This window comes from Microcebus murinus, chromosome 8 (assembly GCF_040939455.1).
Source record: "Microcebus murinus isolate Inina chromosome 8, M.murinus_Inina_mat1.0, whole genome shotgun sequence".
NCBI classification, from domain to species: Eukaryota; Metazoa; Chordata; class Mammalia; order Primates; family Cheirogaleidae; genus Microcebus; species Microcebus murinus.
Window position 1 is genome coordinate 37,889,318 of NC_134111.1, and position 27,648 is coordinate 37,916,965.

A 27,648-nucleotide genomic window follows, 5' to 3' on the forward strand; every position below is an offset into this window, starting at 1 on the left:
CTTTTTATAAAAGAATAAAGAATTTATTTTTTGAGGATTTTTTCATTTATGTTAATGAGAGATATAGGTTTATATAATTTTCTTATAGTATTTTTGCCTGGTTCTGGAATTAGAGTAATATCACCTCATAGAATGAATTAGGAAATATTTCTTCTGCTTCTATCTTCTGAAAGCTATTGCACTTCACTCTTTGGAAAGAGGTCACCATGCTCAGCCCACACACAAGGTGTGGGAGTTGTGTTCCACCTCCTTGAGGGTTCAGTATTTACATAAGTAACTTGGGATTTTTCTGCACAGGAGATTTGTTTCTTCACCACTATATATTATGTAATCCATTATTTATTTATACCAGTGTGGACTCATGAATGTATATTTGTTTTATATTTGGGGCGATAGCCTAATCCTATTTTAGTTGTTGCTCAAACTGTTCCATCTTTGGCCATTGGGAGCTCTTTCAGTTGGCTTCTGTGTCCCTTTAACACATTCCCATCTTTATGAGGTTCCTTTTTTAATGCTTTCTTACATTCTGGTACTGCAAGATGCTGGAGGCTGTTCTTGTACATTTCCTTCCCTGCTCCTAAAATAAGCCATTTCTCCAAGGACCCATGCTTTCTTTTATTGAAGAATGGGATTAGAAACCAAGATCTTGGTGCTAGGTGTGCTCATTGCTGCTAGGGTGTCATTACTTCCCAGACCTCTCAGCTGACAGAGCAAGGAAATATATGTGTGTAAACCAACTGATGTATATATTCATATCTATATTTATTAACACATATGTAATCATCTGTATCCTTATTAAGCTAATATTGAGTACATACCGACATCTCCAACTCTAACCCGTTACCACATGCATCCTTTCTTGCTTATCTGTAAACTCCCAGTCCAACAGTGAGAAATACAGCTCCCATCATCAGCCACTTATCTATTAATTCTTCAATTCCTGTATATATTCATAGTGGTAGCAGAATTATTAATCACTATTCACATGGAAAGCATGTTTTTCCACTAGAGTAGAATGTTTATGTGTGGTTTATTTTGCATTTAGTTTTACAGACTCCAGTCAGTCTCAAAGTGACTTGGGTCAGCAGCTTTTCTTCCGCCCTCTAAAATAGGTTGTTTTATACATTTGTAATACAATTAGATTGCTTTTGTCACATGCTTCATTTCATTCTGGGATCCCTCAACTTCCTAAATGGGGTTTTGTTAATTTGAATCTATTAAGGATAACACCTTGTGTTGTGATGTTCTATGGGTTTTGACAAATGCATACAGTCATGTATCCACAATTACAACATCACAGGATAGTTTCATCACTATATAAAACTCACCAGTGTTCCTCCTATTCAACCCTCTCTGTGTCCTCCTCCCACTCTTAACCCCTGGCAACTACTGATATCTTTGCTGCCATAGCATTGCCTCTTCCATAATATCATATGAATGGAATCATACAGTGTGTGGCGTTTTCAGATTAGCTTCTTTCACTTAGTAACATGCATTTAAGATTCATATCTTTTCATGCCTCAATAGCTTGCTTTTTATAGCTGAATAATAGTGCATTGTATGGATGTACCACAGTTTGTTTTCCACATTTTCTCACAGTCTATGCCTTGCCTTTTGATTCTCTTAACAGTGTCTTTTGCAAAGCAGAAGTTTTTAATTTTAATAAAGTCAAATTTATCAATTTTTCTTTCATATATCAACGTTTTGGTCTATCTAAAAACTCATCACGGGCCAGGCACAATGGCTTATGCCTATAATCCTAGCACTCTGGGAGGCCAAGGCAGGAGGATCGCTTGAGGTAAGGAGTTTGAGACCAGCCAGAGCAAGAGTGAGACCTTGTCTCTACTAAAAATAGAAAGAAAAGTTAAAATTTGTAAAACTTATTTCTAAAAAAAAATAAAATAAAATAAATAAAAACTCATTACCAACCCCAAAAAAATCTAGACTTTCCCCTATGTTGTCTTAGAGAATTTCGTTTTACATCTTTGTCTATGATCCATTTTGATTTAACTTCTCTGAAACATATACAATCGTGCATAAGTTCCACAACTATTAATATTTGTTGAAAAGATTATCCTTTTTCCATTTAATTGACTTTATTCCTTTGCCAAAAATAGATTGACTATATTTGTGTGTGTCTATGTCTAGGTACTTTATTCTGTTCCACTGATTTTATAGGTCTATTCTTTTGCCAATACCATGCTGTATTGATTGCTATAGATTTATAGAAAGTCTGGAAATAGGGTATTGCAATTCCTCCAACTTTGTTCTTTCTTCTTCTTCAGTATTATCTCGGCTATGTTAAGTCTATTCCTTTCCATACAAATTTTAAAATCAATTTGTTACTGTCTATAAAATAGCTTGCTGGAATTTTTATGGGGATTGCACTAAATCTTTAGATTCAGTGGCCTTGCTGTGGCCTTGCTATAGCCACTTACTAATTTCAGGATTTTTTTTATTATGTTGTTGATTCTTAAGGATTTTCCACATAGAAAAACGTATCATCCAGTTTCTTTTCTTCCTTACCATTTGTATACTATTTTCTTTCCTTGTCTTATTACACTAGCTAAGATTTTCAGCGCAATGTTGAATATGAGTCGTGAGAGAAGACATTTTTGCTTTGAGACTACTATTAGGAGGAAAGCATCCAGTTTCCCAGCATTATGATACTACCTGTAGGTTTTTTGTAGATGATCTTTATCAAGTTGGGGGAGTTGTCCTCTATTCCTAAGATATATATGTTTTATAGTCTTTCAAACTGCTTATTTTCCTAGAGTTCTGATTTTTGTTGTGTGGTATCTCCTGACTTTTGTGCTTTGTAGTTTTGATGGTAAGTGTTCTGTTTATTTTTCTGTGGAGTTCCTCCTGTCCTCTTCTCATAAAGATGCAGCTGCCTAGAAATGACAAAGTCACCAAATTCACTTAAGTACATTCAGATTCCCTGAGTAGAATTTAAAAGCAAGTAACTAGTTCATTTTCTAATATTCTTTTCAAATCTTCTTTTATCATTCCATGCACCTTGGAAAAAAGTTGGGAGGTCAATAATAGACTTGGATTTAGTTTCTCACTCAGATTTTTGGCTAGATATACAATCTTGGCCAGGTTGTCTAATTCCAAAATTCTTTAATGCTGCCATTTCTTTATACAAAAAGAACAGTGGTTAACAGTCACCATTTATTTTTACTCAAAGGGGTTTAGAAACAACTCAGTATCTTTATGTATTATCCAGTTTGCGAAATCCTTGAATGGTGTTACAAACAGACTCTAAGATGATGCCCTGACCCTCATCTCCTAATGTCCAAGCCTTCATGTCATCCCTGCATCTTTAGTATGAGTGGGACCTGTGACTTGTTTCTAGCAAACAGAATGTGTCAAAGGTGATGGGAAGTCACTCCAGTGATTATGTTATGTTATATGGCAAAGGTAATGGAAGTCACTCCAGTGATTACATTGCATTATTTAAGACTCTTGCTTATGGCTTTCTTTTTCTCTCCATTGCTGCCTATGAAGAAGCAAGCTGCTATGAATTGTATGGCCACAAGAAAATGACAACCACCTAAGGGAGCTTTTTAAAAGTAGATCCTTTTCCAATCAAACTGCCAGGTAAAAATGCAACCCTGGGCAACACCTTGATTGCAGCTTTGTGAGACCCTGAACAGACCCAGCTAACCTGTGCCCAGACTCTGGCCCACAGAAACTTTGAGATAATAAATATGTTTTAAGCTTCTAAGTTTGTAGTAGTTTGTTAAACAGCAATATAAAACTAATACTAGTGCAAATCCTCAATTAAGTAGGTAGTGCCTTTTAAGGGCCTCAAAGAAGTAAGTGTCAAGAGTAGACTAGGATTAAAAAAATCTGCTGTAAAACTATCAATTCTTTTAAGGTAGAAAGGTAGGAAGGGAAGAAGAGAGAGAGAGAAAGTTTGGACACTGAAGAACAGCATTCTTTATTTCAGAAGGATATCAGATTTTGATTTTATAGCCCATAGTTCTGTAAGGGGACAGACAAAAAGTAATAATAGTTTCATGAGCTGAAGGGCTCAATGTAGTTATATATTATTTAATATATTTAGTCTCTATATATTCATAAATACTTATACTTTGTGATCCATATATACAAACTGTCTCCAAGTTTGATTTCTTCAATTCAAACTGGGATTTTAAATATTGTTTGTATCATGCACCTAAGATATAAAAGAATTGCAAAGTATAAAGTAATGAATAAAAATTCATTTCAAAAACTGTATTACCAATAAGTTTGACATGTTGTCATCCCTTCAGCCACATAATAAACTAATTCCCAATATGTTTGATTCAAATTTGATTTATCAAATGCCATTTTAGAAAAATGCATCTTTGTAACAAACTGTCAATTAATGTAATTCACCAATATTACATACTTGGCAACTTCAGGTAAAAAAAATACTTTTCAATTTTTTCCCAGTAAATTGTATCAAAATGAGTCACTATGCACCATAAGGTTCTTCTAAAGAGCCACTGAGGTCAGACTTAGCCTGAAAAGCTATGCTGTGAGAAATTTACCCACATTTCCACTAAACAAATGCTAGTTTTCTCACAGCTTGTGAGCACATCAACATGACCTTCTTTCCTGTACCTTGGTTAACCAGTGTTTTTCTTTTTCCCCGAACATATTTAAATCTTGATTCTAATTCTCATCGCAAACTACAGTAATACTTATTCTGTCCCTTCCCTGCCTCTTTTGTGCATTTGATGTCTACTATCATAGAGCAAGCATTACACTTCTGTACTAAAGCCACAAGAAAAGCAAATAACCTATGGTTTGCTTTCCCACAGGATCTGTGGTCATTCTCAATGCATTTTCCCACATTGTAGAAAACTTCAAGTCATCTTTTTTCAAATATAGTATTTCTTTCCCCTGGGCTTAGTGCAATAGAATTAACAGGAAATGCTGCATTCACACAAGCAGATCTTTAACATGACAATTCTAGACCATCATGAGAAATAAGCAATACCAGTTAAATCATAACTGGTTTGCAAGCTCCTTTTGAAAATAAATGTGTTGCTAACCATGCAGGTATTAATGTGCCTGTATCTGAAAACTTACTTATGGAGGCCAAGAGAGTCACCTTAAATGTTTGTTTTCCTATTTACCAAAGACAATGCAGTATCTACAATTATAAATTTTAAGTAATCCTGCTGGGTGGAATAAAAAGCACTGTGGTAATCACAGAAGAGTAAACGATATCTAAAGAGACGAGAATAGGCTAGCGCCAGGAACAACTGGCTTCCAATTTCAGGCCTGCCACTGATTAGCCATGTGACCATGGGAACGTCTCCAAATTCCTGCCTTCTTATCTGTATGCCTAACCACCTGCTATAGGGTTACCGTTGGGATCACATGTAAAGTGCTGTTAGCCTGCTAGGCATTCAGAAATGGTAGACAGGATTACTGTTGTTTCTGTGAAAGGTGCCACACGCTGCCTTTCATCTGAACAACCCTCACGCAAAGTCCACTGGATGCTTCTGAGTTCAAAGAACTGACAGAAGCAGGTTCCAACTAGAAATCTTTTTATATTTTATTTTTATTTATTTCTTATCCTATAACCTTCCTTATCCTGCCCTCTTTTTTCCTCAAAATAATTCATTCTTTAGATTAATCAGAAATTTACTTAAGTGTAGCAATTCTACTCAAAGTCAACTAATTTGTATTTCTCCCAAACACACACACATACACACACACACACACACACCTTAAAATCAGTAAGGACTATTTATTACATAGTCCAAATTGTCTACTCTAGAATATAGTTTAATGAATATAGTTTACATCACCATAACAGAAAAATCATGGACTTTAATAGATACTGAATAAAATATAGAGTGATTTAAACTAGAAATAATGTGATACTAACATAACCAACAGAAAAGACAAAATACTGCTGGGGTGGTAACTATTTGGAATATACAATATAAAGTAGGAAGTAATGTGAAAAAATCTACAGGAGGAAAATCCTTTCCCAACTTTCTTTTTGGTTTTTAGACATTTGTAGCAAGATAATAATAAGAGTCATCATCATCATCATCACAACGCTATAGGATCCTGAGAGTTCTAGGATCAATGTTTAGGCAAAACAAAAGTCAAATTAGGCAAGACAAATGATATTTCTACTGATTTTGTTTAGACTGCCTATTAAGGAGACCTTATTATAATCTTCATCAGCACCCATCTCAGTCCACATCTTTCCATGGTTCTCATGAAGCTGAACCCTCATATTAATAAATCTACTACTTCCTGCTTTATCATCACTATAGATGTGAGAAAAGGCTGATGGTCATCTTTGTTTATAATCTGTTCATAGATTTTAACAGAAACATTCAAAATTGCCTATTATTAAGTCTTCCCAGGAGCACTAAGCTTAAGCAAACATAAGATTTTGTAACCTACCAATTATCCTATGGAAGGTAGCCCAGATTATTATATTTTGTCACTCCTTTATTTACATATGACTCCAAAAAGTCCTCCATTTTCCACATGAATAATCTAGAAAATAAATATTACTCTTGCTTTCACAGGCAGCATTAGAGTGAGTGGTAATTGCATTAATTTGTCATATTATCTAACTTATTACTTCATTTCCCTAACGTTTCCTTAGAACAGCTGTTCTGGTTAAAAAAAGAATTAAGAAGCAAAAACAATGATGCAAAAATTTAAATAAAGGTCACTATTACTGTGAAATGAGATGTCAGTTAAGCAATCCATCTGTACTTTCCCGCTAAACTGGGTGGAGTTGATCTAGATGAGTCTAGAGATATTTGTGAAATAAGCTAATTTGAAAGGGCACCACAACCCCTCAAAAGCGACTCTCTTCCTCTTCCACAGCACGGTGAAGGCCAGGGATGAATTTCAAGAGTTGCTTCCGGACACTTCCTTTTCTGCTCTTCCGAGGCAGGGTCCCAAACATGCTTGAGAAGTTACCTTCCCACAAGGGAGACATAGATCCACTGCTGGTGGTGCTGATGCTCCGGTCTCTCCTTGATGAAGACCTCCTCAGAAAATCATCCCCATCCTTGGGGATGAAACACTCATCATCTGTGCTCGTCTGCCGGCTGAAGGCGCCCCTGCTGGAGTCCTCAGACATACACGTCTGGTAGCCATCTTCACTGTCCATCGTCATGGAGCTCAGCCAGCTCTTACAACTGCTCTCACTGGATAATCGATTCCGGTCCACAAGTACTGGGCCTGGACCAGGAAGGGTTCCATACAAAGACAATTCCTCCATGTCCATGTTTTCCAAAGTCAGGCAGTTAGCTGCATCACCTGGAGTACAGAGAACAAAGTCTGCTGTGGAATGGATCTGAGCATCACTCGGGACAAACAAATACAGTACACCAAAATTTCTCTTTGAAGAACACAAGAAAGAATGAGGGTGGAAGATACTTTTCACCAAGCTTTTACTCACGTGAACTCATGACCATTTATGAAGCCATCTGATAAACCTCATGGTAGGGTTTCCCAAACTTTTGTTCATGGACTAAGTTCCAAGGAAAAGATTCCATGGTCACAAAAATTATAATGTTAGACTAAATTTAAACAAAATACTTCATAGGAGAATACTCAACCCAACTGACAGTATGCCAGTGTGACTTCTAAATCTATGAAACAATTGTTTCTGAAACTTAAATGACTCTGAAATCTTTTTATTAAAATTCTCAGACATATGGGGCTCCAAGGAATACACCCGAGAAATGATATCTGATGAATTATCTCCATTTAGTCCCTCTGATTGTTACTGTCTTTTTAAAATAATTGTAAATTATTATAAAATTATTTGAAGTATATGGGAAACACATTTATAAAACAGAGAATTTAAAGGTGTTTATGACAGGTGTTAATTAAAGCAACTATATCTTCTAGCCTCAATATTCCAAATTTTAATTTGGAATACTTAAATGCTCTAGAAGGATATTGTACCCAGAAAGCATTTCTATCCTCTGATAAGAAATAATTTATTTGAAGAAATTGAATTTTATCTGCTTGGCTGGATTTTTTTCATCAACTCTTAATAACCTCCACCTGGCTCTCCAAACTCAAATGTTAATACCACATCAACAGCCTGTCCGTACTCCACCTGCTTCCTCACTACTTGAGTTGGTTAGTATGTTGCTAAATAAAATAAAGATATTGGCAGGAGAAAAACATAAATAGAAGGTGACTCTGCTTCAGAAAAAGTAACAGAATACTGCATGCTCGGAAATGGTTTTATTTTGTGGTGATTATCTTTACTGCTGCTCTCCTTTGCCCTTGTTTGATAACATAAAAACAGACTGTCTTTCCATTTGATTTGCAAGGTTGCGTGTAGCCAGCCCTGCAATTACTAGTCATAATGCTTTCCTTTCTGATAATACAGCCTACTTTGTTTCATCTTGCAAAGAGCTGATGAATTTCTTTTGATTGGGGAGCAATCACCTTGTAGAATCTCGGGCACCGAATGTTTACCCTAAATCTGGAAAAAGCAGATGAAAGAATTCCCACAATCTCTCAAAAAATGTGCACAACAGTGACCTTATGAAGATCCTGACCTAAGGATCTTGTCTACACAAGGCCATTCCTGTAGAACCTCTGGACTTACGGTAATCACTGAGCTATTCCAGATGCTCCAGAAGTGGAGGCGAAGGTTTCTCAAAGACCCCTACATCTGCAGAAAACTAGGAGGTGGCTGAATTTAAAAAGCCACAGAGTTTTTGTATCTCCGTCTCTCTAACAAACTTGAGACCTCGAAAAAATCTTATTATGAATTTTTAAAAACATTAACTGAAAAACATGACAAAGACAAGAAACTTGTACATAAATTTCAAACACTTCTATTTAAAAAAAAAACAAACTAAATTGCAACTCAAACCTCTAGGCCATAAATTAATGCCTAATTAAAAATTAAATTGCATCTTTTTCTGTAAACAAATGGAGTATTACCTTTATTGAACAGATATTCTAGGTTATAAATAGAGACTTTAGCTTGGTGTTATCTAACGATGACATAACCTATGTTTCAACCCACATACTAGTGGTTTCAGTGAATTACTTGTACATAAAAGTTCATTCTTCAGGTTACACCAGTCACACAGCAAATGGCAAATCAACAAAGTTTAAACTCATACCTTCCCTTCAAAATTCACACAATGGCAAGAGCTATGCGCTCACTGTTATAATAATCTTACACATCTCTTTCTTTGTTTGGGGGGGGCATGAAAAAGTATTTCTCTGCTTAAACTTAACCTGCACAATTTGAACAAATGATAGGAGCTCTGCCCAAGAAATGCGCAACCATTCCAGCCTCAATAGCTTCTAGGAACTTCTAGGAATGAGCCCCTGAGTCGTGTTCAGTTTCAGGAATTTAATTCGTTTGCTGAAGTAGTAGGAAAGTCAGGTAATCTTTCCTACTGCTCTTCTAAACTCTCCAGGTGCCTCTTGGGAGTGTGTGCATGCGTGTGTGTGCATGTTTTCACGTGCATATGTGCCATGTGTGTATGGAGAAGGAGGTCTGACTTGATTTACCCCTCCTCCAAATATACGGTGTGCACACCAAAGAAACACAGACCAGTGTCCTTGATTGGTGATAGACACATTTTTCTTGTAACGATGATAATCTTGAGCAACTCAGGGGCAGAAATACTGAAAGGCTGAAATGCTAGTGTGGTTTCTGAACAGGAAACTGCATTTACCGTGAAGCAGGCGCTGTTCCTGTAACTGCAGAGATCTGAACTCCACCCATTTTTTCTTCAAGGTTTGCTGTGAGATAGAAGAAGAAAAGTGCTAATTATTAGGAAACCCCAGTAAAGCTAGTGATTTGATTCTGTGTGTTGAGAATTGTCTTAATATTTTTTTCCTTTCTTTCTGGCCCTCCCATTTATTTGAAAGATTTTTACTATATAAAAGGAAGATATTGGGAATACTACTTTCTGAAGAAATAACCTAGTAGCACCAACAAGTTTTCCTTTAAAAATAAAGATAAATAGTGAAATATATACATTTTTAATTTTAAAAAATAGAACCAGACTGTTTGTGTTTGTAAAAACTTACTTGCTGTTTAGGAAAGGATTTACACTTTAGGATTCCCCCATCTGCAAGTTGAAGACAATAATAAAACCTAAACCTCAAAAATGTTATGAGGATTAAATGAGTTAATAGGTGTACAATGTTCAGAACCCGGGACTTGCTACCTCCACTGGGCCGTTCAGGATGGGCCAGATGTTTGAGTTGCAGGTTTTGTTCGTTTGTTTTTAAATAGAAGTGTTTGAAACTTACATACAAGTTTCTTGTTTATGTTTTTCAATTGATATTTTAAATGTTAATGTGACTAGAACTTAGTAAATGCTCTATAAATATCATCATTAACCTATAAGCCTGAGGCACTAACACAATCTTTTCTGCTGCTGGACATATGTTTATGTTCCACACCAAAAAGGAGAACAGACCTGATCTGAAATGCTTCCTGGGAGGGCTGAACTTAGAACCCTGTTAAGCACCCTGACTCTGCAAGTGCTTCTTAATAGCACATGAGAGCAGCCCCCTGTGGTAGGAATGAAGTGTATGGTGCTGTATCATACACAAAGCCTGGCCTGGCCCTCAGGGGAGGCTGAGGCAATGGAAATTGAAAGCAAACCAGATAGAAGACATCTGGCAAGACACAGTCACTGGCTCACTCTCCTTCCTGTTCCCTGTCCTCTCCTCCGCCTTTTCCTTTGCCATTCTAGGTCCCTACACCAAGCCCAGCAAGTGGGCACAGCTCAGGTTTGCCTGTGGACATTTATCCTAAAGGGAAGACAGCCTAGTTAGAAACAAGCAGTCCTTTGTACAAAGCAATATGGAAGGAGTAGATGAAGGCTAAGAAGGAAGACGGAAAAAATGTATATTTGGGAGAGGAAAGCTTGTGGGGAAGAAAGCAATAAAATTACAAAAACATCATTAAATGCTTAAGGGGAACATGGCTCATTCCTCAGTCTTCAAAGACTGAACAACAACTGGGAAGCATTTTCCAAGACTTGGTAATAGTAACATTTAACAGCAATCCTTATTATGGATGTGATAAATCAAAGCAATGTGTGGCTCAGTCAATTTCTGTTCTTTCTATACTACACCAGTCTAGAATGTCTATAAGACTGCATTGCTCCCTTATTCATAGTTCTTGTTATCTGTATAAGCCTGTGGCTATGTGAAAGTCAAAAATAGGGACCCAGGGATTACAGACTAGCAACAATCTGGCATATACACCAACCTCCTTCGTCTTTTTTATAGACATTTATCTCCTACAAGAGAATAGAGTCCTGTGGAAGAGCATAAGGCTAGGTTGACAGTCACAACTAAATATAGAAAAAACAGGAAGTTATATTTCTGCACTTACATCCAAAAATACAAAGTCACAGCTTGCCAAGTAGTTAATTTTTATAAAAATCAAGGTTTTAAAATATCTTATTTGTTGATTTGCCCCAGCGATTTAAGTATGTCGTCAATTCAACCAAGAAAACACCAGTGTAAAGAGCAGATGTATCAAAATGACTAGGAGTTTTTATTCTGCAACTAAACTTCCCTATTTTCTTCAACATCTGTTTCTGCCTCTGTTGCTGACATCCCAAGTGTATATTTGGACAAATCTAAACTCTTACCATTAGATGAGAATTAAAGCCTATGTGACATCTAACCATCCTGGGCTGTGTCACCTCCCTGTGCCTAGCTCCGTGTCTGGTACATATAGCAGCTGCTCAGTAAATAGTGGTTGAATGGATACATGAAAGAATGGCTTCCTGAAACAACCCTCTACCATCACACATTGAACCGGTTCCAGATACATTTCCAATGCTTTCAATCGGCATGAGACACACAGTTAAACATTTCCATAGCACTTTATTACTTTCACTGTGCTTTCACAGACAATATGCTATTAAATTTTCCTAACTTCTCTAATAAGTTACAGATTAGAAAATACACATTCAATGTGGCAAAAATGTTTCCCAAGGGCTACAAATCCAGTAAATAGCAGAACTAGACTGAAAACTAGCTCTCCCAGCCAGCCCATTGGATGTGCTGTTTTTATGTTAAACATTTGAATCATAGGTCAAGAGAAAGGGAAGTGGCTCACAAAGGACCACTGGTTCTGAGAAAAGCTTTTGGCCCCATGAAGTCTTTGAGGGACAGAGTAGTCACAAAGTAAATGTCACAGTGTGGAGGAGGAGCCTGCTTGACCTTGGTTATGGGTCAGATCCGGGCATTTCTGAATCAAGAGATAAACTGGAAATCTCACGATTCTGAGATCAGAAATGAAAGGAGGTTAAGTTACGAATTTGGATCCTATGGCAATATGTAGTTTCAATGCGCCTATCTGAAGCAAGGGACTGAACCAAGGATTTTGCTTAAGAAAAGAACGTTGGGTGAAACTCCACCTCTGGACAAAGGAGGCTGAGAGAAGCAGGTGCTGCTGCAGGCTACAGCTCAGGTGGAGCTTGTACCTAGAGAGGCAGGAGGACCTGAGCACAGACTCACAACCTGAGCCAAGCAGCACACTGACTCTTCAGGAAAGGCATCTAAGCCTCCCAGATCGAATTGGGATCCTTGAAGTGCTGAGTGGGGGCAATTGTCTAATTATCACAGCGGGCTGAAGGGAGAGGCTAATATGTCACTCCAGGGAAGTAGGTAAACTAAACTCAAAAATACTCACAGATGTTTAATGATAAGAAAGACAATAAAATTGATTACTGGTACTTGGATTCTCTCCAAACAAAATGAAAATATAAAAGTGTCCAAAGAAGACTTTAAATAAGAATGTTTGTAATCTTTCAGAGATATATGAGATCAGTATTTATAAGAACAAGAAATCTGAAACAAACATAAAACAAGAATAGACACGAAACTACTAGACAATAAAAAATAAGCTAACTTTAAAAACTGAATAAAAAGAACACATTCTATACAGAACACAGATAACATGGACATTAGTGAAGCTATTACTAAATAATTCAAAGAGTATATAACACAAAAAATAAAGGGGTATAAAATATGAAAGAGTGGTTAGGAAGTACGGAAGATAAATCAAGAAACTCTAAGCCAGCCGTGGTGACTCACACCTGTAATCCTAGCACTCTGGGAGGCTGAGGCAGGAGGATCACTTGAGGTCAGAAATTCGAAACCAGCCTGAGCAAGAGTGAGACCTTGTCTCTACTAAAAATAGAAAGAAATTATCTGGGTGTAGTGGCATGCACCTGTAGTTCCAGCTACTTGAGAGGCTGAGGAAGGAGGATCGCTTGAGCCCAGGAGTTTGAGGTTGCTGTGAGCTAGCCTGACTCCATGGCACTCTAGCCTGGGCAACAGAGTGAGACTCTATCTCAAAAAAATAAAAAAAAAGAAAAGAAAAAGAAAAAAAAAAACAAACTATAAAATACATCTAGTAGGAATTCTAGAAGATAACGCAGGAAATGATGAGGAAGGTATATTCAAAGAGATTAAGCTAACAGTTTTCCAAAACTGAAGAAAATCCCAAGTCTTTAGATATGAGTTCTAAATTTAGAAATGAATCCAGAACTCATAACACTGTGGTAAAACTGTATATAAATAAAGAGAAAAGAACATGTTAAAAGCAACCAGGAAAAAGAGGATTGCCACAAATCCAAATACTTGTTTTTTTAAAGATTCAAAAATAGAAAATCCTGTAGAAAAAATTATCAAGAAAAAGCAAAGGCATAATAAGCTTTCTATGGGTGTTAATGAGGACATAATAACAGTTATGACAAAGATTCAAAACAGAATACAATTTTTATTATCAACATCATTCAATAAAATTTAAACACTTTATTAACCAAAACATTAACTCTAAAACATAACTAAAAGCAGCTCCAAGAAAACCCAACAAACCAAGAAATCTTGAATAATCTTACAACTAATAAAGAAATTGAAACAGTAGCTGAAATGTTTCCCACCAAAAAAGAACCCCAAGTCTAGATGATTCAGTTGGTATTACAAGAATTCTACCAGAGAACAAAAAGAGAAAGACAGTCTCCAGCTCTTGCTGAATCTAGTAAACTTCATACCAAAGCTGAAGAAGATAATCTGTGAAGATTATAGACTAGTCTACATATAAAATGAAACTACCTTCAAAAATTCTTTAAAAAATTAGCAAATCAAACCAATAAGTATATAAAAATGACTATAAATTTCGAGGATAAATCAGGTTGGGTTTATCCTAAGAAATGAACAGGTGGCTTTACATTAGAAAATCTTTAAATGTCATTCACCATTATTGACAAGTTTTTAAAAATAAATAGGAAGATGAAGAAAAGAAGTATTTGATAAAACTTAATACACAAGCCCTATAAAAACTACCAGCAAACTGAGTATAGGTGAGAGCCTCCATAACCTAAAAGATAGCTCATTTCTAATGGGAAAGAGATTAAGAATTCCCTGTAAAATCAAGAATAAAACAAAGATGCCTACAATTAGTCACTAGTGCAGTAAAGCAAGAAAGAGAACCAAAAGTCATTCTTAACAGATGTTTTCTGTTATCTATATCTATAGGAAACCTAGAATTATCTACAGATAATTTATTAGAAATGATATAGTTTAGCATAGTGTTTCAATGTAGTAACAGCAAAGGAAAATTGATTTCACATATCTATTATCAGCAGTCAAAATTTTTGTTTTTATAAAGAAACAACAAGAACAAACACATAAAGTACAAAGGACCAACTCTAAAAAAAAATGTATAAGATCCATAACATAAAATTATATGACATTATTGAAAGACTTTAAAGAAAACAAGTAAAAATGGTAAGGTCATACACCAAGAAAACTCAATACCATATGGATGTGAAGTCTCCAATTGATCAATATATATAAAATGTGATATCAATCAAAATTCCAGCATTTATATATGGAATTTGATAATCTGATTTTATAATTTGCATAGATGATCAAATGACCAAAAAGGACCAAGAATAACCTTGCCAAAGTAGATACTAATATTTATTATAAACTGAATTTGGGATAAACAAATTGACCAATAGATCATAATAGGGAGCCTGTTGGAAAATCCACATGGAACTTGCTTAAAAAAGAGAGAGATTTCACTTCAGGTCAGCTGAGAGAAAAAAGAGATTACAAAATAAATAGTACTAGGAGAATTACGTTTGCATGTGCAAAAAATAAAATTGAAATTTTTCCCACACTCATACTATGTTAAAAATTAATTTTGGATGAGTTAAGGACCTAAATGTGAAAAGGAAAAACTTTAAAACTTTTACCAGAAAATATAGATTACTTACCAAAAACAACTATTAAGAGCTCTCTCCTAAACAAAAATATTAAAGGAGTAATATATTCACAGAGCTAATGAAATAAAACATCAACTTAGAATAATTCAATTACCTAGCAAAACTCTCTTTCAATAGTAGCAGTAAAATAAAGACATTTTTCAAGAAAGACCTATTTACCCTCACTGAAGGAGGTGCTATAGCAAGAAGGTAAATAAACCCTGAGATAAGAACTAGAGTCCAAGAAACAACAGCAAGTGTAACAACTGAACCAGTTTGTGTATTTGTTTACTACCAGCTATTTAGAACAAAAACCTGTATTTTGTAATTTTTAAAAATTAATGAAATTCTCTAAAGTAAGCAATAATAGGAATATGTCTTAAATGGAAATTTAAAGCATGTTATGGTGCTCTGTATGTTCTAGAAGAGGACAGAGATATTGAAAAATATATATGTTCATTGCTAACAAAAAACAGTTAAGTATGTAAATTAAAACTTAAGGAGAAAACATTCAAAGATAGAGAAAATATTCAAAGATAGAAATTGCTTAGAAGCATGAAATAATGCTTTGTGCAAGTGAGTACTTTATTCTATGAAATATAAGGCTATTTTTTCACTCATTTTAAGTAACACCTTTAGGTTATTTTCAATATTTCTTTTTTTTCTACAAAAGCCTGAAAAAATTAGTTTAACTTTTTATAAAAGATGTTCACCAAAACTATCTTACTTTGGAAATACAAATTAATTTTGACAGCTTTAAAAACCTAAATATAATATGAAGCACTATTTATTCCTTATAAAAATGTAATGACAAAAATCTAGAAATTTTCTCTTTAAATTCAAAAATAAGACTATCACTATTTATAATATACTGACAATCCTAGCCAATGCTATAAGAGAAGAAAAATAAATTGGTTGAATGATTGGACTAAAAGGGCAAAATAATATGCAGATAATATGATGTCTATATAGAAAATCTAAGGGAATCTACAAAATTATTATTAGAATAAAGGGAGTTCAGCAAAACTAGATTTAAAAATGTACATGCAATTAATAATAATAAGCATATGAAAATTTAAAAGATCATATCTATTACAGCAAAAAAACTAGGAAGTACATGGTAAATATAATAAAAGATACACAAAAATGTAGGAAGAAAAGTACAAAGCATTTTTGATATACATAAAAGACCTGAACAAAAAGACTGAGATCCTGTGTTCAAAGTGAGAAAAATGAATGCCATAAAGATTTCAATTACTCTCATTTATTTTATAAATACAATTCAATCTCTACCAAAATTTGAGCAGAGTTTTTTTCAAGGACTTTTATAAATTGATTCAAAAAAAGTGGCAAGAGTATCAAAAGGAATGTGGATGAAGGAGAAAGGAGTGCTTGTTGATGAATTGGACGTGGGGGAAAAAAAGTATTCAAGATAAAATATAAATATATAAGAGAAGAACACAAGATAAAATCCACCCTCTTAGGCTCAATAATTAATAAGTGCATACTTTATGAAGAAAACTAAATGGCAGCTATTTCTAAACAAAGTCTAAGTAAATAACCTGCTGAGAATAAGTTATAGAATCTCTGCTACAATTGATACTACTGCATTCCCATGCAGAGGGAAGCACTGGGACTAAGCGGTCACCTTGAACCAGGAGAGGAGTTTACAGGGCTCTGACTCAGATACATATGAGTGAGGGTCTGGACTTCATGACTCACCAGCCCAGAAAACAGAGATTTTTAAGAACTTCAAAGAGCCATCCCAGGGAGTTTTCCCTGAACATCCTCCATTGCACACTATCTCCTGGAAACTAATTTTTTCCCCCTTCAAAGTTGGTAGTGTGTTTGCCAATGGAAGCAGATTCAAGGACAGCCACAGGATTAGAGGGATAAAGTCTTTGTTTTAAGAATGAGACAGAAGAGAAGGACACAGAATGAGGACAATGAAAAAGCAAAAATTCCTAGCCCTCCAGCACCTTTGTGCAACACTTGGGGAAATGATGATTTTTTTTGTTGTTGTTTTTTTCCCCCAAACAAAATGTAAATCAAGAGAGATCACAGGTGCAGTAAATGAAGAGTTCTTCAAGTGGCATGTCTTCCTGTTGCCTTTCTAAGCCTCATAGACACATAAAAGGAGGAAGGAAGAAAGTGATTTACATTGGTTTATGGAATTTGATATTCCTCCAAAGGTAATTGTGTGGCTCTTGGTAATTCAGCAGTTTAGATTCATGATGACATTTCATCTTCAAGGGCTATCTCCATTCCTCAAATAGATCTTTATTTCACCACTCACACATTCAAGGATGAAACGTGTGCCTCATTGCATTAAATTAAATTACCTTTAAAACCTGCAGCTTTGCTTCAAGCTCTGTTCTTTTGAGAATCATTGTTCCATTAAGAGTCTCTATCCTGTTTTCAGAAAAAAAAGGGGGGGGGAGGGAATAACATGAGTGATTCATTTAAACAAGTACCATACTCATGGAGTATTACACTTTGAGCACAGACATACTAAAAACGCAATATAAATGTTACAGTCCTCGTGGCACTTCAAGTATCTGGACCTAGGCCAAATCTTCTGATAACATTCACAGAAGAAAATGGGGGGGGGGGAAACTCCCCTTGAGAGGTTGGCTGAAAGAAAATATCCTGGTCACTTTGTAAACTGTAGGTTATTTTACAGAAGCCACTATTTACAATGATGATTGCTGTCCACTAAAATCTATTCTTGTGAGGACAGCCTAAATCATCGCATGTATTTGGTAAGTATTTATTGGGCATCTACTATGTGCCAGATTCCAGGATAAACACAAGGGATACAATAACAAAAACAATAGGCACTAGGGATTTTCACAACAGTGGAATCAACACTCACAAGACCCATAGACCTGGATGGACTCTTGAAACAAGGAGAAATCCTTTCCACTCTAGGATTCTGGGAGACTTTACCTCTTTAAATTGCCCTTACAATTTTGGAACTAGAACAAACAGAACCAGAACTACTATTAGATAATAACCTTCATAAGACTCCTTCATCTCAGAACCTCTAGTTCACAAACTTTAATCCCAGAATTATCAACTTAACAGTGTTTTTTTCTTCCTACACCAAACACCTTTCTAAAAATAAAAGACTTGTTCTATCTTGAGTGATTTGATTTGTTTTGTGTGCTCCAGTTAAAGGCCTGTATGTTGACTACTAAACCATCAATCTGAATATGATAAAATATTTCATTCATGAATCACATACCAATTTTTTAAGTATTGGTTCAAATTCCTTCTTATAACTAAGCCGTAACTCTATTTATAAAGTTGCAAGAAACAAGTATCAAACGTGGAGAGCAATTTTACTCTATTTCTAACAGCATCGTGCCTGAGATAACAAGTTGATAGCTAGACAAAACTCTGTCTGCTTTCCCATTAAGGCAGTCTTGACTCTCTGGGCAATAGTGGGGATCATTATGAATCTATTTCATTGGGACTCAGTGTCAGTATGACCTACCCAAGCCATAGATGTGTATGTGCAAAATTGCAAGCATCAATTGGCCATTCTCTTCTGTATTTGTACAGACTGTCTCCCATTTTCATGATCTCTGAATTTCTAACAATCATCTCCACCTATCACCCCTATTCACCTGTGGTCTGCTCACATTACCCATGCAGAACCTTCTGTCTGACTCTAACAACCAGCATTTCCTCTTGGACTTTGTATGGTTCCAACCTTCTGGGTCCAGATTCCTCTGGAGCAAGAGTGCACCTTTCCTTTACCCTGAACTCAAAAGTCCAGTAGAGCTGGACTCAATCCTCTACCACCACCATCTTTTAAAACTACTCATACACACACCCAAAACATGCTTTAAAGTTTTAGACTAGAATCGTGGAAGAGCATCTGGCAGATTTTCTATTGGCAGCTTACAATGAGCAGCTGTAGCTGAAGAGAACAGATCCTGGTCCAGAGCAGGTGGTCAAATCCCAGCGCTATCATGTACTAGTTGTGTGACCTTAACTTAGCTCTCCTTAAACCTCAGGCACTTCATCTATAAATAGGAACAAAATTAACCCCACAGGTGGCTGTCAAGAAGGAACCGGGTAATACAGAACCTGCCACAATCAGGATAAAACCTCAACTTGTTGGTATGGTAGATGAGGCCCCTGGTCAGCCCCCTTTCAGACTCTCTGATTTCAATTTTTAATATACTTTCCCTAATCCACCAATTACTAACTGCACCAGCTCACTCTCTCTGACACTCTGGATGTGCCCAAGCCCATTTTGAGAACCCAGAGACTCTTTTTACCCTAAAGCTCTTGCCAGGAGTTCATATGACCATCCCTTCTCTTCATTTAAGTCTCAACTCAAATTTCACCTCCTCAAAAGGACCACTTTAAACATCTAAGCTAAGCTGGCCACCTCCTTACCCAATGCTCTATCCCATTGTCCTGTTTACCTTCCTCATAGCAGCTATCAATAACTGACATATAAAAATCACTTATTTTCCGGGCTTTGCTCAGCCATTTCTTTCCACAGTTATTATATTAAAGCACTAAGAGAGTCTTTATCTTCGTCTCTCCCAAGCCTATCACAGAGCTGGAAACATAGTATTTGCTCAATATATATAATTTTAATGAACAAGTGGATTTCATGTTTTAACTACTTATTAAGGTCTTATTAGGTGCTGGGAATGTTAGGGTAGAAAAGTCAGTCAAATATCTAATTGGGAAGACCACTGTCCTACTAATAAGTTTGCAATATTTGGAATTTTCAGTGTGAGCATGTGTGTTTCAGTGCACGAGGGTTGAGCAGACTTGGTTGTTCCTTGCAAATGGAACACTAGAGGAGAAAAACAAGTGGCTTGTGGCAAAAGAGGGGGAAAAAAATTCAGCCCTTATGACCTTTGATTTGTTTTAGCTACAAGATTTTATCAACCATGGAAATTGGATCAGTTCCTCTCGGTTTAAAGAGAATGTGTGCCAGTTTAATTGAATTTGACATAAAAAATACATTTTTAAAAGCTATCTCTCCCACGCAGACGTTTGTGCTATTGATGTCCTCTGACTTCGGATGTTGACAATATGTTCAAGTCTGAGGAACCTTGAGAAACAAAAGGAACTGATAATGTTTGTGCCCAATCCCAAAGCTGTGGTGCGCTGCCTTCTCCTTTCTTGTGATCTCTGAACAAAAAGCCTATTCATTCACTCAACAGGCATTATGCGCGAGCATAACATTTTTGAAGCCCCATGGGAACTAGACAAATAGTTACGTTAGCAGGTTTCCTGACGATCTGATCAAGTCAACCACTTGTTTGTGGGTAAAGCCTTCTGTGCTCACGCCGTTGATATTTGCAAGGACATCACCTGGGAGACACCAAGAAAAATGAATGTTACATCGATTCATTAAATAATCCCTCCTGACTTATTTGCAAATGAAGCAAAACAAGCGAGTTCTAAATTTTAGAAGTATAAAGGAGCTAAGAAAATTCAAAGCAACAATCATATTCTGAACTTTACTATAAAAAAGTTTTATTTTCTTACTATTTAAATGATTCCTAACATGAGCAAAGCAAAGTTGCAAGTTACCAGCTTGCAGGCCAGCGCAGTGAGCTGGGCTGTCCTCCTGTATTTTGCATATCAGAGTGCACATTTCCGAGAAGCAGGCGTTCTGATTAGGGAGTCTGTAAGTCTGTAAAAATTAAAGTGATTCACAGTCACTATTCAAAAAACTCAACACCTATTTGTTAAAAAAAGAAAACTACGTCAATTACCATTAAGAAGTATAATAGGTAAGTGCAAAGGGCAATTTGGAAAGGCTTTTCTAACTATAAACTGAATCAAAGTTACCAATTTTGCAATTCCACCAGACAATTTGAAGCCAGCCCCATTCATAAAAAAACATCTGTTATGAGAAAGAAAGTGAGATGAGAATGGTTCAAGATTGTATATTTCCAAGCCTAAGAAAGCACCTGATGCTACCATCATTACCTATTTACTTTTAAAAATTGAGTTTCTCATTTCCAAATGGGGGAAAACTATGGTTGGTGGCCAAGAGCAAAGAGAAAAATCCCTAAGTGGTTCTTCTAAGCTAAAACACTCATTACAGAAGAGTATGAAACAGTACACATCCAGTAAGGGAGACATGCCAACTATGATTATTTTAAATCAGAGTTCTGCACATAATGACAATCTGCCCTGCATTTATTCAAAAGTACTATAATTGACTCAATTACCTTCATTTCTGAGCACTCTCTGGTATGCCTGCCCTGAATTCTCACCGGTTCATTAGTCACCCAACTAAATTAAAAAAAGTTAATCTTCGCCTCTTGCCTCAATCTGGCACAAGTAGTTTGGTGGTGGTGAAGTTTTTTATTTTTTTAATTGTAGCAAAACGCTGAATAAATGTTTACTAGATATAGTATCCCAATGATCTATAACAAATATATTTTTCTTTTACACATTTAAGTTATGAAGTCTAGTTCCATTTAGAATCAAAATCAGCACTCTGAGTTGAGTCTTTTAAACATCTGATTCCTAAAATTAAACCACATTACAGTACTGTTTCCTTATGAATAAATTAATGTCTGATGTTCATTCCTTCTTCTTTGATAATCCCTGAAAAACTACAAATCAGTCATGTGCAAGCAACTTCCAGAAACTTGGGTCTGTTAACCTCTAAGGGATTTCTATCCAATCTATAAGGCATTTAGAACCCCCATATCTAAAGGTAGAAAGGACTTTAAAATACCATGCAATACATTTCCCATCTATGTCATCCCTTTAACAGCTTTCCTGATGGGAGTCTTCTTGCTACAGACTAGACCCTTCTAGAGCTGAAAGGCTGGTCCAGTTCATGTGGTACATGAGCAAAAGATATAAGTGACACTCCCTGGGGAAACCACAGTTCTAATAATTCTCATTAGTGGTGAGACCCCACCCTCGACCCCAGTGATCAAAGTGAGAACAGTGCAAGGGAAATGTGTTGATTTATACAGCTGGCACTTGCATATATGTTTACAGTGGGTATAAAATTTGAGATCAGGAATAGAGATGGAAAGACAAAGTTACAGAAAGAAATAATTTATTGGATACTTCTCTATTATAGTCTGTTAGCTCCCATTACAGGGACCAGTGAGAGAATGATCATTTGCATTTCTTAGAGACACAAAGACTGCCTTGCCCTTTATCATGCCTGATGAACTCCATGCTAACATCTATCATCTGTTGGTCTTCTATTGGTACCAGTCACATTACCAGGTACATGACATGCGTTATTTCATTTAAAACTCTGAAGGACTCCGTAAGACAGGAATTGAGAGAATATGACCTCAGGTGGGCATGAGTCTAAAATCTGTGTTTTTATCATGATGCATGATTCTCAGGAACAGCATAAAACTTGCACCCATGGAAAACCAGAAAGGAGGATGGATTTGTTCTCTTTCAAAGTGTCATTCTTCCAGACTTTAAATACGTAGTCACACTGGGTGTTCAATATGGGTACATGAAGGTTCTATCTGGTCTTCAAAAAGTTTCCAGAAGCATTCCCCCTATTTGTTGGTTGCTGCAAATCTTATAAGTACTAGGGAATAGATTATGAGCTGGTAATGGGAAGCATATATCAGAGGAAAGCTACAGGGGTGTGGGTTTCTGCATCACTGAGCTAACACATACATGGCGCCACTTAGAGTTTTAGCCTTTAGTTCATGTTGATCTTCAAAGGCTCAGTGGTGCTGGGATATATAGTCTACTAATGATAATTTTAACTCTTGATCCATGTAGAATACGTGTTTACAGTATAGGAGAGAAATGTAAGGAAGCAGCAACATACATTGTAGCAGAGTGAGAAAAATAAAGATAAATGAGTAGTCATTTATCCTGTTTTCCAGTAGCAACTGCTGCACATCCTTGAGGAGGATAATTTCCCTTTAAAAAGAAGCAGTCACAAAAAAATGGTATCTCTACAACAGAATAGGGAGTGACAGGAAGTGTTGCATGTAAATGGGGGAAAAGAGAGAATACTGTGTTTCTAAAACTTGATGGATGCCACCAATTATTGTGGTGAGTTATAGATTTCACCAAATTTAAAATAAAAGAGTTCAGAAAGTAGAACTATATTCTTTTCTCCTACAGCCTTCTCTGTCTTCATTGCAGCTAGAGTTCCATTTTGTTTCTTTACTCATAAGACATGTTTTACTTAGCAGCTTCCTGTTCCTAATCTTAAAATACACACTGACTTTCCATTTGTGAGGCTGATATCACACCAAAGTTTTCTGAAAGTAGCACTAAAGCTAAGATCTAAAATCTGATGTATAGTGTAAGAATATGATTATGTAAAACATATCCAAAAGAAATGCAAAAGTACTATGGAAAAAAACAGGAATACTTAAGCTACTACTGTTGCACTTAATTGTACTAGACTTCATTTGACCTAACTCACCCTCTTTACAAACATGGTCTTGAAAAAGCAGACAGCAAATAAGCAATGAAATTCCCAGGCAATTACATTAAAACCTATAAAGACTGTTAAAAATTTCCTACAGCATGAGGCAATCTGCAAGTAGAGCCAAATGTTCTTAAGTGTTTCAAATAATAATTATAAAGTGTTGCCCATAGTGAAAAAAAGCTACAAATTTCTCATTTATCCAATATGAAATATTTAGTATCAAAATGTAACAGGAGCTATACATGAATATATGCATTCCATATACACAGATGTATAGTCTTTCAAGTGTTTCCTGAATATCAAAGTAAATATTTAAAATCTGATATACAGTATAACAACATGATTATGCAAAACACATCCAAAATGTAAATGCATAAAATGCACATCTGTAAAAATTATTTTGCTCTCTTATCTAAGACCTGGCTGACATCAAGCATTTCTGATCAGTCTCAGACTTAAGGGAAGGCTGAAGCTACTAAGCACAAACTGCTGAGCATATCTCAGGGGTTTTATTTTATCAGCTTCATTGTTTTCTTTCCTTGAGCGCACTTAACACACTGAAAAAATACCCAAAACCAACATACAGGGAACAAAAGTCACAGTCTCCGTCATTCTCTGATCCTAACTTCATTCTATTTCCTTTGCACAGATCATGACATTTACCAGTGCCACTCTCATCCTTGGAAGTCTAGAAAATTCAGAAACTGCTCACCTGAATTTCAAATCCAAATGTTCCATTGTCCTGCTTTTCCACAGTAACAAGCTTTCTGCAACAAAAATTAAAAAAAGAGAATGGGGTGAAAATCAAAGTATCACATTTGGTACATGTTTATCATTAAAAATAACTGTCACAATAAAAAAATCACTGACATTTATGTAAATTGTAGTATGACTCTGTGAGGGGGCGTGTGTGTGTGTGTGTGTGTGTGTGTGTGTGTGTGTGTGTTTGTGTGTGGGTGAGTGTTATCAACAGTCTAGAGAGCTGTGTTCCTAGATATTTTCATGAGAGACCCCAAAACAATTCAATCTCTTTACCTTTGAGACCAGGAAAAGTCACCTAAAGAACTTGATCTGGTCAAAGCAAGCTGAAAAATACAAAAAGCACACAGTTATTTCAAGGTCTTTAAGATACATCTGCAAAATGTTCTGCATCACAAAGAACTTTGTTCTTTATCACCCTCCTTGGCCCAGCTCCTGAGAAATTGTTACAGAAAGGCAGTAATTTCCATTCTCTGGTGATAGCAAAGAGAGTTGGGAGAGCAGATTTTGAGGCATCCTTTTAAAAGATTAAAAGAGGCTTGGATAGTAATACACTGTGGCAAAAGAGTTAATATTATGTGGCAAAACTCCAAAGCTTCCAAAGAGAACTTCATCTCTGATCTGTATTTAAAACAGCCTCTGAAAGACTAACCACAACAATTTGTAATCACACTGAAATCCAAAGAAAAATAACACCTATAGAATGACATATAAAACCAAATACTAGGTAGTTTTTGGAGATGCTCATGAAATGAATGTGTATAGTCTCTAAATATATATACATATCTATATATAAAAATAGATATAGATATATAGATCAATATGTTACTGTTTTTAGCAGGATATAATAATCTCTAAAGAAGCAACTCATATATAGAAACACAATTCAGGTGAAATCAGGGACTCAAAACCTCAATTCTGCTTTTGATTTATTTTGCAATAGTTCTGGAAGTATGCAATGAAATTTCCAGCCAAGAAAGGAAAGGAACCTCAGAATGGTATAAATGGTGTAAATAATATCATTTTCATGCCTCTGTACATTTTAGAAAAGGCCATATAAACATAAGCTTTCAGGATACATTCTATCATTGGAAACAGAGGAAAAGTCAAGAAAAGGTGAGACCTTATTTTTTAGGGGATTGCAGCAGGATTTTGCATATTTTTTGTTTTGTTTGTTTAGAGAATGTTAATGAGTCCTATTCTCAAGTGTTAGACCAAGGGCCCAAAACATAAGTTTATGCTACTAGCTAACCCATGGTGTTTAACTGTCAACCCCAAATGATTATCATATATAAGTAGATATATAAAATATTAGGAGATTAACGCATAGTCAGTCCAGACAAATAAAAATAAAATTAAGTAGAGAACAAAATCCAGGAGATAAATACATAGAAGAAAACAATGTACATGTGACACGTTATGTAAATGAAATTCTCATTAAGGCTTCATTATGAGTGAAGTCTACACTTCTGTAGGAGATTTGAATTCCCAGGTACAAAGTGCCAAATGTTCTGGAATGGTTCAGTGTGAAGAATTCAGTCACCAGTCAGCAGTTAATGTAATGGAGAGGTTCTTCCCACTGATTTAATGTAAATTAATTACATTTTACTTTTTGTCAGTTCTGGACTTCAATTCATTTATATTACCCTGAAGACTGAACTGGGGTGGCTCAGACCTGAAAGATTCCCTAGACTTACTAAAAAGTGCATCTCTATTTAATTTAAGAGGACCAACTGTGGAATGCCTACAACAATCTGTATGGTTTGTTATAGACTGATTTTGGACCTCTTATGTAACATTCACAAGGATGGGGACCATTCGGCGATATTAGTGGGCTGCCCTCTTGCAGAAGATAGCAATACATTTGATATTTCCAAACATTCTCAATCTCTCTCTTATACTATACTCACATTTTCTTAATCTATGTTATCTACATCTCTTGTCTTCCACCCTTAATTAAGATTATAAGGGACTTAGGTAGGACATCTACAATCATAGTGAGGGCTTATATTTTTTTAAATATTATTCTTGCTATCAGTAGTAATCATATTGTTCATATATTCATATATATGCAGCTCTGAATGTATGCATTTTATGACATGCATAATGGATCAAATACCTCACTTCTGTATGCAATCATCTGTGTGCTTTGGGCCTCTTGGGGAATGTATTTGCTTTACTTCCTACCCCAATGCCTAGCACAGGGCCTGGAATAGCATAGAAACTTGAAAATAGAGAAATAGACAAACAGAAATAAACTACTAGATGACAATAAAATCAACAGGGAAGTGATGGAACATTGAAGTTAGAGTACTCAAGTTGAGGAGGAATACATTAAGATCTTCTTCAGCTTTGTCCTTCATTAATTAAACATTCATAGGAAAAGCTTAAGGATAATCACTAAAAATATAACTTAAAATTTAAAATCCCAAATACATAGCAAGATTTAAAAATGAAAGAAAACAGACAATGAAAAAAACTCAATCCAAAAACAGTAAGAAACACAGAAAAAGGACTACTGGAAAACAAAGATATGTGTGCCTTAATACATAACTGCTAAATGAATGAATCGTGGCAAGAATTAATTATTATTAAAACTCTGAGCCTTGGCACTTTTAAATGTTCTTTCACAAGGCCAATAATCATAGCATTGATAGGAATCTCAAGATTTCATCCAACCTGCCATCTAAATCAAAAATCATTGTGAATAGATTCAACTCTAAAAAAGTTTAAGCCCACAAAATAGATTTGAGATTTCTGGGACATATCCTCACCTCTTTCCTTCTAACCTTTCTATCCAGCTAATTGACTAGTTAAAAATGAAAATAGTTGCCAAACACAACATGAAAACCACCGCAGACGTTCAATTCCTGTGGACTGATTTGGGTTATGAGTGGCACACCAAAAAAAGTCAAGATTAAGTAAAATTATAAATTAGTTTCCATTCTGGATTAGCAAAGAGTCTGTTTTAAGCACCTAACATTTAAATTAAAAAAAAAAAAACAATTTCAGTAAATTAGGCACCATCACATTCTCTGACATGTACCACATCTTGACACAAAGCCTACTTGGTTTTGCTACGGGCTGTCAGACTGAGGCGATGCGGAAAGGAATGTTCTCAGGGTCTGGCTCACATACCAAACTATCTGCCTAAATGGAAGGAAGTATGTCTAAGGTCTTATCAAG

The 27,648-nt window shown here is 35.8% G+C and overlaps 1 protein-coding gene across 3 annotated transcripts in view; it reads right to left on the minus strand.

The window, feature by feature from the left end:
- Positions 1-3,103: 3,103 nt before the first annotated feature.
- Positions 3,104-27,648, minus strand: part of CYTIP (cytohesin 1 interacting protein) — a 74,202-nt gene continuing 49,657 nt past the window's right edge. For all 3 annotated transcript variants that reach the window (XM_076005554.1, XM_012745264.2, XM_012745263.3), the window contains 7 exons: positions 24,739-24,788; positions 24,416-24,470; positions 20,847-20,949; positions 20,531-20,624; positions 17,618-17,687; positions 9,702-9,768; positions 3,104-7,299 (listed from right to left, as the gene is read on the minus strand). In XM_076005554.1, coding sequence (XP_075861669.1) covers positions 6,833-7,299; positions 9,702-9,768; positions 17,618-17,687; positions 20,531-20,624; positions 20,847-20,949; positions 24,416-24,470; positions 24,739-24,788 — 906 coding nt within the window. In that variant the 3' untranslated portion in view covers positions 3,104-6,832. The remainder of the gene's footprint in view (positions 7,300-9,701; positions 9,769-17,617; positions 17,688-20,530; positions 20,625-20,846; positions 20,950-24,415; positions 24,471-24,738; positions 24,789-27,648) is intronic.